The sequence below is a fragment of the Nomascus leucogenys genome, chromosome 12 (assembly GCF_006542625.1).
Source record: "Nomascus leucogenys isolate Asia chromosome 12, Asia_NLE_v1, whole genome shotgun sequence".
NCBI lineage: Eukaryota > Metazoa > Chordata > Mammalia > Primates > Hylobatidae > Nomascus > Nomascus leucogenys.
The window spans coordinates 1,137,872-1,157,570 of NC_044392.1; the positions used below are offsets into that span (position 1 = coordinate 1,137,872).

At 39.2% G+C, this 19,699-nt stretch overlaps 1 protein-coding gene across 2 annotated transcripts in view; it reads right to left on the reverse strand.

The window, feature by feature from the left end:
* PTP4A2 (protein tyrosine phosphatase 4A2) overlaps nt 1-19,699 on the reverse strand; it is a 31,675-nt gene that overhangs the window by 4,112 nt on the left and 7,864 nt on the right. The window contains exons 2-4 of one of the 2 annotated variants that reach the window (XM_003276356.2): nt 8,476-9,164; nt 5,405-5,497; nt 1,274-1,404 (exon numbers count right to left, since the gene is read on the reverse strand). In XM_003276356.2, coding sequence (XP_003276404.1) covers nt 1,274-1,404; nt 5,405-5,497; nt 8,476-8,571 — 320 coding nt within the window. In that variant the 5' untranslated portion in view covers nt 8,572-9,164. The remainder of the gene's footprint in view (nt 1-1,273; nt 1,405-5,404; nt 5,498-8,475; nt 9,165-19,699) is intronic. The other variant, XM_030823300.1, reaches the window with a different exon arrangement.

Genomic DNA, 19,699 nt, shown 5'->3' on the forward strand with positions numbered 1-19,699 from the left:
ACTATAGGTGCCCGCCACCATGCCCAGCTAATTTTTGTATTTTTAGTAGTTAGTAGAGACAGGGTTTCACCACGTTACCCAGTCTGCTCTTGAACTCCTAGGCTCAAGCAGTCTGCCTGCCTCCGCCTCCCAAAGTGCTGGGATTATAGGCGTGAACCACAGCGCCCAGCCTGATTATCTACTTTTAGTAAAGCACTAAATTCTAAACCTTAAGAAATCTTTACTCTTTAAAACATCACATTATATATTAAATTTTCTCATCACTAGATATGATCAAAAATCCTTCATTGGCCTTTAGCCATTATCACAGTAAAATAAATGGCCAAACATATTACTTATCTCCAGTGTCTCAGAATTTTCATTACCAATTGATTTTAATATTTCCTTATCAAATGCTAAAAAGGTGCTAGACTTTTTCAAGAAAATCCTTTTGATGAGCTAGGAAAATGCCCAAGAATTGATGACCAGGAAAAGTTCTATCTTTTTAAAAAAATTTAACAAAAGAAATGATGTTTTTATAAAGCCCATTACAGGGCACCAATTTTGGGCTACCTAAAACTAGGATAGCTACTAGTTATAAAACTGCCAAATTACGACATTATCTTCAACCTTCAGGATAAGGACTGAAACTTCTAACCTTATGAACAAACAGTACCACACTATGAAAAAGGAAAATAGCAAACAAAAGGGCAGAGCAGAACTAATAGCTTGAGTCACCCCCACCTTGAGGCAATGGCAGCCTACACTAATGTTTTGAGTCAAAGTGTGCATCCTAAATTGGCATTTAATCTGCTGTTGATGACAGCGTTGCAACACCATTCCAAGCAATGCTCAGGGGAAAAGGTTTTAAGATCAAAGTCAATTCTTGTCCATACATCTCCTTTCAAGAGTTTAAAGTTCAGATATCTGCTCTCTACCTATTAACTTCCCATTCATCTCAGTCCAAAATTAACCATGTATAGATTCATCAAACTCTAAAATTATTTTAATTTTGTTGCCTATTTCAGTGACCTGAACTTTTGATTACTTGAAACAGGGAGAAAAATAAAACACCCACTAAATCCAGGCTGGCATCAGAATCAGACAACCAAATGAAATGAACAGACTCTTTTGAGAAATCATTACACTAGTTTTTCCTTTCATTTCCTTTCCTTTCAGGTAATTTAATGTTGTTTAGTATAATATACGCAAATGTCTACCAAAGTGAAACTTTCAACTAACTGAGACATGGTAATGAATTCAGACAAAAAGGGTAATAAAGGTAAGAGTTTACCTTCCCAATCCCGCAACACAATGCACTGCAACACAGCAACCTGGCTCTTCACGAAATTTGGTTTTTAACAGGTTTAACCAATCATCTACTATTTGATTAGGGGGTGGAGCTCCATCATCAAATGGCCAATCCTGAAAAGAAATGACTTTTTACATTAAGAATACCTGCACACAGTACACACGGCAGGCCTAACTGAACTAACCGCACTATATATACCTATTGTTAACACAATTCTGATCATTGCTGTAAAATGATCCAGGATTGAAATGAAAGTCTGCCAAATAAATTAGCCTTCTCAATGCAGTGTCACATACATCTAAATTTACAAAAACTTACAGAAATCTCTATCAGAGTCATAAGAGCTAGTGTTCTCCCAAATATGATATCTGAATAGAGCAGTAATTAGACATAATAGACAAAACTGTAATTAAAGCCAAGAAAAAGAGAGGACATAGCACGTCAACATGATTTAAAAGTCCACTCTGGCAAAGCATACCAACTGGTGTCTCATTGGTCTCTACAGATAATTGAAGATAACTAAGTTATGACATCTTTAGAGAAAGGTTATCTGATAAGAAATCTCCAATAGTAAATCATAACAGAAACATACTACCATCTTTGTGCTTATTAAAAGGCAAGCAGCAAGTATTTTTAAAGTGCTTACTAAATTACATATGTCCCCATTTAACAAGGACAGTGCTGCATGACAGGGTCCTGGGCAAATGGAGACCATTTTGTCTAGTATCCCTTTCTCTTTCGGTATTCACCTATTTGGGCTATCTTTCAATTAAGACTAATCCCACGAGCATTCACAGTATAGGCAGGGGTTTATCTTCCTCACTACTTAGCAAGAGGTCCTAAGAAACCAACACAAATGGGAAGTGGAGGAGGGGGACTGGGGGCTGACATTTTACAGGCCTTCCCTCCTCCCATCTAAGCTTCAAAGATAGAAATGCAAAAACACTGTTAGGAATATTTTTAAAAACATAAGGCTATTCTAATGAGATTGGATAAGGACACTTTAAGATATGAGAGGAGGAAAAAGAGAAAAGTGACAGAGCATTAAATTGATTCTGCATTCATTATTGGCACCACTAGAACACTTCATGTAGCCCATTAGCCATAACAGTACTTGTTTGAGTTGACAACTACGCCCCATAATTAAAGGACTGTCCGTATTATAAATGTCACTAGAGTTCAACTGTAAATAGCAATAAAACCAGCACCTTAGTCAAGAGCTTACTTCCTCTAATACTCCCTAAAATGCACCTAGTTAAGAAACAATATAAAACATGCTTCACTTACCCATGTAAGCAGTGTCTATTTGTAAAAAATCATTAATCATTTAGAAACATCTGAACCTCAAAGTGATAACAGCTAAAACCACCATTAGTCTATTCCAGTGTGTGTCTGGTTTGCAAGAGCATTCAGAGGATTGACAGGCCTTATTTGGGGATACCCTCTTACCATGAAATGTTCCAAAACCCTCTTCACCTAGCAAAATTAGATTAACTCTTAAAATCTCTGTCTGGGAGAAGGAAATTCCAAGCTTAAGGCTAAATGCCCTTGTTTTTTCAAGTTAAGTTAAACCTTTCATTTTATCTGATCATAGCTATTTATTTATTTGTTTGTTTTTATTTATTTTTTTAATGACTTCTTTTCCTCTGGGTAGATACCCAGTAGTGGGATTGCTGGATCAAATGATAGTTCTACTTTTAGTTCTTTAAGGAATCTCCATGCTGTTTTCTATAGTGGTTGTACTAGTTTACATTCCCACCAGCAGTGTAAAAGTGTTCCTTTTTCACTGCATCCCTGCCAACATCTATTTTTTATTTTTTGATTATGGCCATTCTTACAGGAGTAAGGTGGTATCATATTGTGCTTTTGATTTGCATTTCCCAGATTACAGCTATTTCAAACAAAACAAAAACCTAAATTCAAAGGCCTGGAATGAATCTTAGGCCTACCATTATCTTCTACAAACTAGTTCAAGTTCTTTAGTTCATGTCTATTTCACAAAGATGTTTACCAACATTACTGACTCAAACAGACTATGGTCAATCCAGTCATTTTCTCACTCTGCCATCTGTCAAAACAAGTTGATTTTTGCTCACTGGAGAACATATTCATAATGCAGCAAAATAAACTTGTATGCAGCTTATTTTCAGAAGTTTAAATTTTATTACTACTTTTTAAATACAGGGCTGAATATGACACTTTTACACTCATTCCCAGTGATTTCCAGCAGTGGACAGTAAAGTCATTCAGAAATTTGACTGCAAGCAAATTATTACCATGCCAAACTATTAAAACACGCTATTGATTGACTGATTGACAAGGTCCCTGTCACCCAAGCTGGAGCACAGCAGCACAATCACGGCTCACTGCAGCCTTGACCTCCTGGGTTCAGGTGATCCTCCCACCTCAGCCTCCCAAGTAGCTGGGACTATAGGCGCCTGCCATCACGTCCAGCTAATTTTTTTATTTTTCGGAGAGACAGGGTTTCACCATGTTGCCCCACTAGCCTTGGAACTCCTGGGCTCAAGTGATCCACCCACCTTGGCCTCCCACAGTGGTGGGAACAGGCCTAAGCCACCACACAGGGCCCTAAAACACATTTTTTTAAAACACATTTGGCTACTTAATTTTTATTTTCACCAAAATGGACATGAAGAAACTATGGATCAGATATAAGAGAACTGCCTTACCAATAGGTCTTTATTCTTTTTGCATCAACTGCCTTTTCAACCACTGACCAATATAATAAAGACTACAGAACTACCTCTCAATAAGAAGCAGCAACATAACCTTAAACCAGTATCTTCCTTATTACGTTCTTCCTACCTAACTACTTATAAAATCTCCAGTTCTCTTCCTACTACATAACCTTCCCACAATCAAACCAACAGCTCAGACACCTAAAACTACAAGATCATTTCATTACATGCTCCTAAAAGCTGCTCCTACAACTTAGACAACTACTTAGGGAAGAAAGAATAAAATGTTAACTAATCTGATGCTCCCATTTGCTATAAGGAAACAGCCTATTTTGGTGCTAAAAAGGAACTTAATTTAAAATAATTCCAATCACTTTGTGCACAAATTGAGCTAGATAAGAAATCTCATCACACTAAAGCTCCTCAGAAACCCAACAAAAAGCATCAGAAACTATGCTGATTACTCTGCAGCAAGATGCCTTCTACCTCTCCTCATCCTCTTATCCCACCTTTTTGCCTCCTACAAGTTATCCACAAAATATTAAGTAACTAATCTTATACTTGCAAAGTGGCAGAGTTCCATATGGACTTAAGAATGTCTGATGGAAATTACTTTCATCATATTCAAATTAGTAGCCTAGAAACAAAAGCTAAATATTGCATTAATTTCTAAAAAATAAAACTTGCAAATTTACATGTTGTTAAAATAAGAGCACACTAAATTTTGCTTTTTATTAGTTGAAAATACTATGATTTGTAGGCTTTAAGAGCACAAATGAACAAAACTGCCAATTTGTTAATCCAAAGGAATTTGAAAGATTGCTATCAATAATGTATTTTCCACTACAACCTTAAAAAAATCCAAAAGTACTACTGCCAGGGTGTTTTTGTTTTTGAGACAAGGTCTTACTCTGTCATCCAGGCTGGAGAGCAGTGGCATAATCAAGGCTCACTGCAACCTTGACCTCCCGGGCTCAGGCGATCCTCTCACTTCAGCCTCCCAAGTAGCTGGGACTACAGATGTGTGCCACCGTGCCCACCTAATACCAAGTTTTAATTTTTTTTTTTTTTTTTTGAGATGGGGTTTCCCTCTGTCACCCAGGCTGGAATGTGGTGGCGTGGCCACAGCTCACTGCAGTCTCAACCACCTGGGCTGAAGTGATTCTCTCACCTCAAAAACCCAAGTAGCTGGGACCACAGGTGTGCACCAACACGCCCCACCAGTTTTTTAATTATCTGTACAGATGAGATCTCACCACATTGCCCAGGCTGGTCTTGAACTCCTGGGTTCAAGTGATCTTCCCACAATATTGGGATTATAGGTGTGAGCCAGTGCACCTGGCCTAGTTTTTTATAAATATTTATGTTTGAAAGATACAACTTGTTGCGAAAAATTTAAATACTACACACTCACTAGAACGTGGATTCCTTCTTTTTCAACTGGAGCTTTATCATATGTAGCATCACAAACTCGAACCAAAGTCGTCACTCCATACTTCTTAAGTTCCTTTAAAAAAAAAAAAAATTATAATGGAACTTGTTTTTGAAACCTACAGCCAAAAATGTAGAAATGTACTATTATAGGCCAGGCGCAGTGGTTCACACCTATAATCCCAGCACTTTGGGAGGCCTGAGGCGGGCAGATCACAAGGTAAGGAGTTCGAGACCAGCCTGACCGACATAGTGAAACCCCGTCTCTATTAAAAATACAAAGATCAGCTGAGCATGGTGGCGCGGGCCTGTAATCCCAGCTACTCAGGAGGCTGAGGCAGGAGAATCGCTTGAACCCAGGAGGCAGACGTTGCAGTGAGCCCAGATTGCGCCACTGCACTCCAGCCTGGGCGACAGAGCAAGACTCCATCTCCAAAAAAAAAAAAAAAAGAAATGTACTGTTATAAATTAAAACAATGAGATATCATTTTTAGACAAAGATCAGAATTGTTCTCATTGTGGTTATATATTTAATGGACACTCACGAAATCTCAGTGGGAGTGTAAGACTCACCTTTCTAAAGGGCAATTTGGTAGCATAACGTGAAAACTTACACAAAAGTTCACATACACTGCAACCTAAAAATTCTACTTCTGGGAGTTTATACAAAAGAAATAATTAAAGACATATACAAAGATTTAGGTAACAGCACGTTCACCACAAACTGGAAAGGTGAAAAATTAGAAACCACATTAATGGTCCAAAAATAAGGGAATGATTAAAGAAGTACGGCACATCCATATAGTGAACACTATGACAGCTATAAAAAAATACCAAGGAGGATGGGGAAAGATTTTAAAAAATACATAGTGTGATCCTATCTGTATGTGTATTTATGAATACACACAGATATATGCAGAGAAAAACATCTAGAAGCCAGTTATTAACAATTAAATGTTGTTAAATTCTTTTTGCTTATCTGTATCTTTTTATTTTTATGAAATAAACATTGCTTTTTTTAAAGAAATAAAATTCTGAAATTAAGAGAAAAAGTGGTATATTAAAAAGACAGCTAATGCAATCATAGCCAGAAGCCTTGCTCCTTTAAAACTCTCCCTATGGTGAATGCCTAACACAGTGACTACCTACCTTCGAGGGGCTACCAACATCTTTTTTATAGCTGCAGAAGGACAGTGGCCTGTGCCATTATTGGAGACTATGGCCAAGGAATCCTCAGGATAAAAATAGTACCACATAATTCAGCCAGGCTTAAAGGTGACTGAACAATCTGAGGGCATACAGGCCTAGAATCAACTTGTAGGCCATGTATACAAAGTTAAGAAGCTCAGGGAATTATAAGTATAAATAAGCAGGCACAGTGATATCCTGTAAGGGTCCATCGTTTAGTTATCTAAAGTGTAAAATTATTTTAATTGCTAAAGGACTTCATTTTTCACAAAAAGGCCTTCTTATAATACAGACTCAGGAAAGGTAGAAGTATTAAGTCAGGAATTTAAAAAATGTTTCAAAATACAAATAAAACCCCATTAAAATAAACTCTGTAATAGCCATTCATTGAAAAGTTGTGACAGAATTTTTTATGGTATTTGTGACCTTAGGCAAGTCAAAACCTCGTTTGGTCTCAGTTTTCCCATCTACAAAATAAAAATCACTAGGAGTTCACCACCTTTCTAAGTCTGCTCCATAAATACAGCAAGAAAAATCATTTAAACTCAACGACCCAAGAATGATTAAAAAGCTTATGTTCTGGTCAGGCACGGTGGCTCACGCCTGTAATCCCAGCATTTTGGGAGGCCCAGGCGGGCGGATCACGAGGTCAAGAGATCAAGACCATCCCAGCCAACATGGTGAAACCTCATCTCTACTAAAAATACAAAAATTAGCTGGGAGTGGTGGTGCACGCCTGTAGTCCCAGCTACTTGGGAGGCTGAGGCAGGAGAATCGCTTAAACCCGGGAGGCACAGGTTGCAGTGAGCCAAGATCATGCCACTGCACTCCGTCTCAAAAAAAAAAAAAAAAAAAAAAAAAAGGCTGGGCACGGTGGCTCATGCCTGTAATCCCAGCACTTTGGGAGGCCAAGGTGGCAGATCACAAGGTCAGGAGATCAAGACAATCCTGGCTAACATGGTGAAATCCCGTCTCTACTAGAAATACAAAAAATTAGCCGGGCGTGGTGGCAGGTGCCTGTAGTCCCAGCTACTAGGGAGGCTGAGGCAGGAGAATGGTGTGAACCCGGGAGGCGGAACTTGCAGTGAGCCGAGATAGTGCCACTGCACTCCAGCCTGGCGAAAGAGCGAGACTCCGTCTCCAAAAAAAAAAAAAAAAAGCTTACGTTCAAATGTTTGCTCAAAGAAGTACAAAGGGTTTTTTCTCCCACCAATAGAAAAAATATTAAGTATCTGACATAAAAATACTACCTCTACCACCTTTTCTTCCCCCAAGTTTCTGGACCCTTGTATACAATTATTACAACTAAGTAGTTTGGCGGTGGCTTTTCATCAAAGGTGGTTAGAATATCTGAAGTACATACAGAATGGTTTTTAGTGTCAGACATCTAGGCAAGTACAGCAGTTCCACCACATACTATGTGCCATTAGGCAAATCACTAAATGGCTCTGAACCTGTTTCCTCATTGGTAAGAGGGAAATAATGGCATCTACACCTCATAGGGTTTTTGTATTTGTGACCTTAAGCACAAACATTGCTCATTGCATAATGTGTAACACTGTTTATTATAATGCTAGGTGCATACCGTGTTCAATAAATGTTAATTATTATTACTGAATGTTTGACCAAAAAAACCTGTCAATAAATGTAGAAAGAACACAGAGAAAACAGTACTAGATATCTCTACAGTCCCCAAATTTCATAAATGTTCTTGAAAAAATCTGCTGTAACTAACCCAACCCAATTCAAACCAGGATTGGCAGGATGACTCCAAATACAGAAATAAATGGCTTTGTGCTAAGAGAATTTTTTAATGGGATTTTACCTAGAAATCAATCCAAAAAGCAGACCATGCTACAATCTTACCTCTGTGAACTTGTTGAGAGTAGCATTGGTAGGGTTGTGAGTTATCAGAAAACGCATGTTCTCATAGGAGATCTCCACAGGGGCTGGACGGTTCATTATGGCAAATAAAAAGTGTGAGCGTGCGTGTGAGTGTGATGGGGAAAGTGAAAAAAAAAAATCAATAAATCTTGAAATGTTTCACAGCAGAAAACATTAAAAAGACCCCTAAAATGCCTATTATCAATCAGTGTTTTCTCTATTCAACTTGTTTATTCCTTATGAAGCTTCTCTCTTCAAGATAAGCAAAGTATTTAGAATCCACTTGAATCCAAATTCAATTTGGGCCTCAATTTCTGCAGATGGATACCTTCGGACTCCAAAAAATCCAACTACATATAAAACTTAAGCAGCCTTTACTACATTTAGGCACTAGTGAGACAAGTTAAAAGTGTAGGTCACTTTCCACTTGTTTACTTGATGCTTAATTTTACTGGAGTCATTAAAAGAAATATGCTTGCAATTAAAAAAAAAAAAAGCCAACTATTTCTGAGGCCAGTCTCGGTGTCCAGGAGTCTTCAAGGCAATGTTAATTATGGCACATAGAACCTCCAAGCTCACTTGTCAGCGAAAACGCTGTGCTGAGCCTGGCAGAAGTCTGCCCTCACACTCAGAATCGCCATAAATGTGCAACGTATATTCCAACGAAAAACCTGGAGAAGAAAAGAATAAGTAATATGAACTAGAGGCTGATGGCACAGTGAACACAAATGCCTGAAGTCAAAATACATTCTTTATAAGCCCAAAGCGATGTGAAGTGTCACCAATTATACATTATTACTATCTATGAAGAATTGGATAAAGGGGTATTATGAAGAGTTTTAAAAATCAGAGACTCGAGCCGGGTGTGGTGGCTGATGCCTGTAATCCTAGCACTTTGGGAGGCTGAGGCAGGCAGATCACCTGAGGTCGGGAGTTTGAGACCAGCCTGATCAACATGGAGAAACCCTGTTGCTACTAAAAATACACAATTAGCCAGGTGTGGTGGTGCATGCCTGTAATCCCAGCTACTCGGGAGGCTGAGGCAGGAGAATCACTTGAACCCGGGAGGTGGAGGTTGTGGTGAGCCAAGATGGCACCATTGCACTCCAGCCTGGGCAACAAGAGCAAAACTCTGTCTCAAAAAAAAAAAAAAAAAGCAGAGACTCAAGCCAGGCACGGTGGCTCATACCTTTAATCCCAGCACTTTGGGAGGCCAAGGAGGGCAGATCACCTGAGGTCAGGAGTTCGAGACCAGCCTGACCAATATGGAGAAACCCCATCTCTACTAAAAATACAAAATTAGCCAGGCTTGGTGGCGCATGCCTGTAATCCCAGCTACTCGGGAGGCTGAGGCAGGAGAATTGCTTGAACCTGGGAGGCGGAGGTTGCAGTGAGCTGAGATTGTGCCACTGCACTCCAGTCTGGGCAATGAGAACAAAACTCCGTCACAAAAAAAACAAAAAAACAAACAAAAAATAATCACAGACTCGATTATTTTTAACTCAAATAATTTTTAAATGATTACTAGATACTTAAAGAAAACTTCCATGAACTCTTTTTTTTTTTTTTTTTTTTTTTGAGACGGAGTCTTGCTCTGTCACTCAAGCTGAAGTGCAATGGCGAGATCTCAGCTCACTGCAACCTCCGCCCCCCAGGTTCAAGCTATTTTCCTGCCTCAGCCTCCCAAGTAGCTGGGATTACAGGTGCCCACCACCACACCTCGATAATTTTTGTATTTTTGATAGAGACGGGGCTTCACCACGTTGACCAGGCTCATCTTGAACTCCTGACCTAAGGTGATTCACTCGCCTAGGCCTCCCAAAGTGCTGCGATTACAGGCGTGAGCTACTGCGCCTGGCCCATGAACTGTTTTCAAAAACTTCACAAAGATCTCCTTATTTTTCTGCTTTGATGGTTAGGTCCTTCACATATACTCTTTGGTTAAAATAAGGTATACCTATAAATGGGTAGAGGATATTAATCAAAATTTCACTTTGAGGATTTTATTCTTTCTATACAAAGTATATGTGTTGGCCCTCAATGATGAGACTAACTCATAAGGCACTCTCAAAACATCCTGTGATCCAACACTGTACTGACAGTGCTTTCCTATATGATACTGTTTCACACAATGCAGTGGACATAACCAACTTGTTACGTAAATAAAGAATTGATTTTTTAAAAATCATTTCCCCTTTTCCTCACAACTCTTGAGTAGTTGTTACAACATACAAGGAATGCGGAAAGAGGATCAGAAAATGAAGTGACTTGCCTAACACCACACAATGGAAGTTTTTAACTGAGCCCAAATTCAAACCCAAGTCTTCTGTTAGTCCCGTTTTTTCCAATGTACCACAAATGCCTGCTGACCCAACTAATGTATAAACCTCATCCTCTCCTTTCTATTTCAGTTTACCTTTTTATTATTTCTCACATAATAATTGCCTCAAGAATACAAAATTATTTGAAGGTCACTGATTCACACTGATTCTCCCCAAACATTAATCCCTACCAAAAAAAACAAAGCAAGAAGTGACAGAATTTTTATTATTATTTTAGGCCTGCTGCTTTGAAACACAGTACTCTTTAGAGCAGTCAGAGAACATCAACATAATCATAAATTCCTCTGGAAACAGGGACAAAGCTTAAGTTCTTTCACTTGCCTTTTCCCTAAGTTACCAATAAAGGCTTACTTAGAAGTCTCTAAAAAATAGCTGTGACCAGACAGAAATAGGTCTGAAAGATAATGACTACGGAACCACTTTCAGGAAGAAACTGAAATATATAGGTAAGCAGCTAGGCCTACAAAGCTTCAACACTATTCATCTATCCTCAAGCTTTATGATACTCTTATGGCATTTTATTGTGTAAATTGCATACTTGTGATTATATAACCACGGACACAAACATAAAACTAAAATAATATAAAAGACACAAATGAAATTCAAAATGGCATTCTAAGAACTTCAATAATACTACAGCAGAACGAGTTACTCGTTACAGTAAAAACATAAAATGTCTACCTTCAAAACTAAAAACAAAAACACACTCCATCGCTCTTCCTACCTCAAAATTCTAACTGTAACCCCAAAACATAGCCACCTTAGATTACAGAGGAAAACATTTCATAAAGTACTCCTTGTACACTCAAGAAATTTTAGAGGGAGGCGGAGCTTGCAGTGAGCGGAGATTGCGACACTGCACTCCAGCCTGGGTGACAGAGCAAGACTCCGTCTCAAAAAAAAAAAGAAATTTTAGAACCAACAGAAACATCAACTACTCTGACCTTTTAAAAAACAAAAAAGTTGGCCAGGCGTGGTGGCTCACACCTGTAATCTCAGCACTTTGGGAGGCCGAGGCAGGCACATCACCTGAGGTCAGGAGTTCGAGACCAGCCTGATCAACATGGAGAAACCCCATCTCTACTAAAAATACAAAATTAGTTGGGCGTGGTGGCGCATGCCTGTATTCCCAGCTACTCGGGAGGCTGAGGCAGGAGAATTGCTTGAACCTGGGAGGCAGAGGTCGCAGTGAGCCGAGACTGTGCCATTGCACTCCAGCCTGGGCAACAAGAGCGAAACTCTGTCTCAAAAAAAAATAAAAAATAAAAAAAAAGTTTGGGGCTCAGAGAGGTTAAAATGGCTTAAGTATGATCGCACTGCTAACTGGTAGCAGCTTAAGAACAAAAACCCAGGTTTATTTATTTATTTTATTTTATTTTGAGACAGGTTTTCACTCTGTCACCCAGCCTGAGTGCAGTGACGCAATCAAGGCTCACTGCAGCCTCAACCTCCTGGCTCAAGCGATCCTCCCACCTCAGGCTGCCGAGGAGGTGGGAACACAGGTGCACACCACCAGGCTAATTTTTGATTTTCTGTAGCAACAAGGTTTCACTGTGTTGCCCAGGCTGATCTCGAATTCCTGGATGCAAATCAACCTCCTGCCTCGGCCTCCCAAAGTGCTGGGATTACAGGCATGAGCCACCGTGCCCGGCCCACATACTTTTTATCTTTTTTTTGAGACGGAGTCTTACTCTGTTGCCCAGACTGGAGTGCAGTGGCACGATCTCAGCTCACTGCAACCTCTGCCTCCTGGGTTCAAGCAATTCTCCTGCCTCAGCCTCCCAAGCAGCTGGGATTACAGGCATGTTTTTGTATTTTTAGTAGAGACAGTGTTTCACCAAAGGCCAGGCTGATCTTGAAGGCCTGACCTCGTGATCTGCCCACCTTGGCCTCCCAAAGTGCTGGGATTACAGACGTGAGCCACCACACCCAGCCTCTTCTTTTCTTTTCTGAGACAGGGTCTTGCCCTATCGCCCAGGCTGGAATGCAGTGGTGCAATCATAGCTCACGGCAACCCCAAACTTCTGGGCACAAGTGATCCTCCTGCCTCAACCTCTTGACTAGCTGGGACTACAGGTGCATGCCACTGTGCCCAGCTAATATTTTTAAAGTATTTTTGGAGAGACGGGGGCCTTGCTATGTTGCCCAGGCTGGTCTCAAACTCCTGGGCTCAAGCGATCCTCCAGCTTTGGCCTCCTAAAGCACGGGGATTACAGGCCCCGTGAGCCACTGAGTCTAGCCCCACATATTTTTCAAGTTGCAATCTTCCATACAAGTATAATTTTTTTTCCAAATATCTGCTTGGATGTTCATCTCCGACTCTGTGACCTTAAAATAAGGTGGGAGAGTGGGTGGAGTTTATTAAAGTAACTACTCAAAGAACAGTAGTTTGCATGCAATGCAGAGCAAAACACAAGGAAATTCTAACCTATTTGAATCCCTTTGGTTCAACGATGTTATCACTGCAAATGTGTGTCAGCTGAGTAAAGGCACTGAAAGCCCTGCATTGTAGTGACAGCCAGGCTTAAAGGCTACGCTCCAGCATGAAGTTTTCTACCTAGTCTCCAGTGTGTGTCTGCTCAGCAAACAGAACAAGCTTCATCCCATCTTACTCTCCCAACCTCATTTTGGAAAGACCATTTCCAGGAATAAAGATAATTCATTATTAAGATTTTCAATTCTTAATACTGAGAACCCAGCAAAGGAATTTCTGCCAAAAGAAACAGTATGTTCTAGCACTGTTAACAGATACATGATAAAAACAAGCTTCTGTTCCCTCCCCCTCCATCAAGAGTTCAACTACACATCAACAGTTACATTTTTGCACCTGTCAATTCAGATAAACTAATGTTAATTCCTGTGACACACTTAAGAATGCAAAGCAAACAGTGTGTAAAAAATCATAAACAACCTATCACAGCTAGAAAGTACTCAAAAGCTGCAGAACCCTATATTTTAACACAAATTCAGTGCATGTACACCATACAGGAAAATTCTCCTAAAGTTGTCTCTCTGACATTAATTCTGCTCTACCTACTTAAATAAATTATTGTTTTAACTTACCAAGTGATGAAAGAGGCTAGTTTACTTGACATATAACAGTGGTAAATTCAAATATACACCCAAATACTCTCTCTCCATTTAATTTTATCATAAAACCTAACTTTTAAAATGTTGAATTTGGGATATTTCCCTTTTCTAGGCAACATTTCCATTTTTAACAAAAGAATATAACTTCAATGAAGGATGAGAAAGGATAGTCTGTGACACAGAAGTCCTTTTAAATTAAGAAAGGGGGGAGATAAGGGATAAAAAAGAAAGAAAAAACTATCCAGAGGTTAAAAAGAATAAAACATCTGTATGAACTGATATGAAATGACAGCTAAAAGACACTAATAAGTAAAAAAAAGCACCGTACATGACAGTATGAACAGTGTGTTTAGAAATATGTGTGAGTACTGTACGCATTCATGCACATGGGATATCTGGAAGATTACAAAGATAAGAGGTAGCAGTGGTTTCCTGGGGTTGGGGCAGGGCCAGGAACACAGGACTGAAGGCTGGAGGTCAAGAGGATGATTTACTACATTCTAACATATACCTTTTGAACTGTTTTAACTTTTCCCATGTACATATGGTATTACCTTTAAAGAAAAAATTCTAGGGTGATAAGAACCCTATAATGATTTACAATCAAACTACGTTCTTAACAGTTCTATAATCATAGGATTAGAAAGAGGCTCCAGAGGGCTAGTCCTCTGTCCCAGGCAGGTCTGTACCTACACAATTCCATAAAGTGTTTTCTTTCCTGTTAAAGAGGCTAAAGGAGTAAAATTCATGTCCTGCCTTGGCAACTGTAATTCTAACTACAAAGAAAGTGAATTTAGAGGCCAGGCGCCGTGGCTCACACCTATAATCCCAGCACTTTGGGAGGCTGAGACGGGCAGATCACGAACGAGGTCAGGAGATCGAGACCATCCTGGCTAACACGGTGAAACCCCGTCTCTACTAAAAACACAAAAAAATTAGTCGGGTGTGGTGGTGGGCACCTGTGGTCCCAGCTACTTGGGAGACTGAGGCAGGAGAATGGCGTGAACCCGGGAGGCAGAGCTTACAGTGAGCCAAGATTGTGCCACTGCACTCCAACCTGGGCAACAGAGCGAGACTCCGTCTCAAAAAAAAAAAAAAAAAGGTGAATTTAGAGGTATAAGGGAATTTTATAAAAGCAGCCTCATTTAATTCAACCCAATTTTACTGGGCATCCTTTTAAAATTCCTATCAATTGGCGGGCACAGTGGCTCATGCCTGTAATCCCAGCACTTTGGGAGGCCACAGTGAGCAGATCACGAGGTCAGGAGATCGAAGCCATCCTGGCCCATCTCTACTAAAAACACAGAAATTAGCTGGGCGTGGCGGCGCATGCCTGTAATCCCAGCTACTCGGGAGGCTGAGGCAAGAGAATCGCTTGAACCCAGGAGGCAGAGGTTGCAGTGAGCTGAGACTGCACCATTGCACTCCAGCCTGGCCACAGAACTAGACTCCGTTTCAAAAAATTTAAAAAAATATATATATGTGTGTATATATATCTCCTGTCAATCCACTCACATCAGGATTTCTACTAAGAAATCATCTCTTTACATTTCCAAATTAAATGATACAATAAACCCTCTAATTTGGTGGGCTATGCCAGTATTCACCAAATTAAAACAGCACATTAAAATATAAAGGTACAATAAAAGAATTCTAGATTTAAGGAAATACAGTCTAAAAGCAAAGGTCTAAAAAAAGAGTATGCATATATTTACTATGTTACTTTTCTTACCAGAAATTTTACAGGAAGGAATGCAAATTTGACTCTGCTTGGTTTCTACAATCAGTCAACATGAAAGCCTAATAATGTCATATACAACTAACACCTTGCAACAATTTTTTCCTAAAGCAAATTCCCTTCATGTCAATAGCCACTTTTATTTCCCCTTAAAATAAGTATAAAAAATCTAATCTGTCAACAGTAAAGAATTTATCCTCCTGAAGAGCTACGCATTTTCCTCAAATTCTTTCATTAATTCAAATATTTACAGAACATGTACTATGGGTCACATACTCTTACAGGTGCAAGAGCAGTAAGCAAAACAAAAATTTCTGTTGGGATGGATCTTACACTTTACTGGGCAGAAAAAAAGAAATAAAAATGTCACTGCTCTGGAGAAAAATTAGAAGTAGGGGAATTAGCAGTGCCAGAGGGAGGGGGGTTCCAATTTTAAATAAGGCTAACAGGAAAGGTCTCACTGAAAAAAGTGACTTTTTATTCAAGAGCTGAGAGTGTGAGCCAAACAGGTATTTGGGGAGCATTTTGAGCAGAGGATTAACTGCTGCAAAGGTTATGAGGTGGGGACAAGCTTACAGCATGCTAGGAACAAGGGAACCAATGCTAGTGGAACAGAGAGAACAATGGAACGAATAGAATCAGAAATAAAAGAGAGCCTTATAGGCCACTAAAAGCATTTGACTTTTATTCAGAAAATGATGCCTCTCCAAATGAAGCCAATGAAGGCTTTCACTCAAGAGTGACAACTCAAAGCCATAAAAAATAATGAAATCATGTCCTTTGCAGCAACATGGATGCAGCTGGAGGCCATTATCCTAAGCGAATTAACGCAGGAACAGAAAACCAAATACTGCATGTTCTCACTTATAAGTGGGAGCTAAACACTGAGTACACATAGACTCAAAGAGGGGAACAACAGACACTGTGGGCCACACAAGGGTGGAGGGTGAGAGGAGAGTCGGGGTTGAAAAACTACTTATCAGGTACTATGCTCGCTAGCTGGTGACAAGGTGACAAAAATCATTTGTACACCAAACCCAAGCGACATTCAATTTGCCCATGTAACAAACCTGCACATGTACAAGCTGAACCTAACATAAAAGCTGAAAAAGGAGAGGAAGAAAGAGTGACAACTTAGGTTTTACAAAGGATCACTCTATCTGCTATATGGAAACATTACAAAAATGGTAAGGGTGGAAGCAAGGAGACTAGCAGATATAATGGTAGCTTAGACCAGGGTAACAGCAGTAGGGAAGATAAGAAGGGGTCAGTTTCAAGATACACTTTGATGTGGGATTTGTCCACAGACTGGATATAGAGTTTATGAAAAACAGTCAAGGCTCTGAGTAACTACAGAACTTGTGGAGTCCAACTTTGGAGACTATTCAGATAGTAGATAGTAAAATCTTCTCAACCCTCAAAGTAGTAGGGAAATTCCTCTGTAAAATGCTACTGTACCTATTGTATTTTGACCACTTGGGAGAAAAAAGTGTCTGAAAACTTGTAAACTAAAAAAACTCACCTTTAATTAGTAAAGTGTTTAATTAGTAAACACTCATCTTCTGACTAACTGGTCTCAAACTGAAAATTTATTCATCTCTTACGACCTACTCCCAAATCAAGTAGATAGAACAACAGTTCTGGCCGGGCACGGTGGCTCACGCTTGTAATCCCAGCACTTTGGGAGGCTGAGGCGGGCGGATCACGAGGTCAGGAGATCGAGACCACGGTGAAACCCCGTCTCTACTAAAAATACAAAAAATTAGCCGGGCATGGTGGCGGGCGCCTGTAGTCCCAGCTACTCGGAGAGGCTGAGGCAGGAGAATGGCATGAACCCAGGAGGCGGAGCTTGCAGTGAGCTGAGATCGCGCCACTGCACTCCAGCCTGGGCGACAGAGCGAGACTCCGTCTCAAAAAAAAAAAAAAAAAAAAAAAAAAAGAACAACAGTTCTAATATCCTCTGCACTACCTACCTTTGTTTATCCCTCTACTGTTCCATTTATCAAACTAAAATAGAATAATCTAGCTCCTTGAAACTTAGATTTAAATATTATACTAATATATTATAATTATATATGATATATAATATAATAATATATATTATAATATATAACTATAACATATAGTATAATTACATATAATATAATATATAATATTAATATCCCTCCTTACCCACAATAACTACAGTCCTAGGAAGTTGATAAAGAGGTATCAATTCAATTCTACACAAATTAGGATCCAAAATGTCAGTGAATAAGCCAAAAACAAGATGCTTTTTTTACTGTTAAAAAAAATTTTTTGGCCAGGCGCAGTGACTTACGCCTGTAATCCCAACACTTTGGAAGGCCAAGACAGGTGGATCACCTGAGGTCAGGAGTTCAAGACCAGCCTGGCCAACATGGCAAAACCCTGTCTCTACCAAAAGTACAAAAATTAGCCAGGCGTGGTGGTGCATGCCTGTAGTCCCAGCTCAGGAGGCTGAAGCAGAAGAATTGCTTGAACCTGGGAGGCGGAGGTTGCAGTGAGCCAAGATCGTGCCACTGTACTCCAGCCTCGGTGACAGAGTGAAACTCTGTCTCAAAAAAAAAAAAAAAAAAAAAAAAAAAAAATTTCAGTTACTCCCTTGGTTATTCCCACTTTTCTACTTCCTCATTTAAGGAGGGAACTTGAGACTCAAGTTCCAGTACGGAAATCAATAATCAGTTCTATAAAAAGAAATCATGACCTTGATGGTGGGAAAATGTCTTAACATTTCAAAACCAGTAGAAGATACATGGCCAGCCACTAAGAAAGATAAGGGAAGCAATTAGTCAACAATCGCACCTGCTTCTGAGAACAGTGACAGTTATTCACTGAAGTCCTGTGGGCCCTGTTCCCACCAAAATGAAAAGGGAGTGGTTTTAGATGTGCATGTACCCCGGTGATTAACAGTTGTCCTTTTCTAGTAATTTCTACCTCTACAAATAACTATAAGACAAAAATTGCATTAAATATTTTCAGGCCACACTTAAAAATATTTACTTTACCATTTTGTACTCCATTTTTCCTCTAAAGATTTCCAATTCCCAAAACGAATCTCTTGTCTAAAATTGGTATTTTTCCTTTCATAGATAAAATTTAAATGCAGGTTAACAGCACTATGGCCAACGCCGACTTTATCTTTAAAAAGTATTTGAATAGCACTGGTAATAACATTAAAAATCCTAACAGCACAATCCTAATATTATTAATCTAATTGTTTTCAGTTAATCTTTTAAAAATTACATTAAATAGTTTTACTAAATGGATTCTATTCATCCATACTTTTGTGACCAAAGTATCATGGCTATCTTTTCTATGGGGTTTATGTTTAAAGACTTTAGTTTATGTGCATTTTAAGACTCCCAAGCCCCTTTATTATGAAGTTTAAGCACATTCTTTTCCTAAATAACTTTGGTAACCTTCTTAAGAACAGGAACTATCTCCAATTCAGTTGCTTCCCCAGAAAGTTAAATCCTAACATTTATTTCCTCCTCCCATCCTTCTTTCTTTAATCTCAAAAGGCTAATTTTTCCAGAGAACAATTTAAGTCTTAATCATTTTAATTTAGTTTCCAACATCATTATACATACATTAACCCAAGAACCACTGAATCAATAATTTCATTAACAAATAATTTAAGATTCTGAACTTCAATTGTAATAAACCAAATTCAGTAGTAAAAATCCAAAAGAACACCTGGATTCAGCCTGTCAACACCACATTGAAATGTTTTCTGAGCTATATCAGGACAGTTAAAATGACTGTAACAGCTGCAAGTTCCCTGAGGTTGCAAAATAGATACTTGGGAAAGGTTATTTGAATCACCTTTCAAAATAACCTACAGCACAGGAGTAGCACGCAAAGCAAAAACTTTCAGGCTACTGTTCACATTATTTAAAATACACCATCTCTCAGAACTTAGTAGTTTATGGGTCAACTTAACTCTTTTCATTTCCCCATTTTGTCAAATGTATTGAGCGTATTTAAAGGTCCTGTTCCAGTATTAACCCCCAAA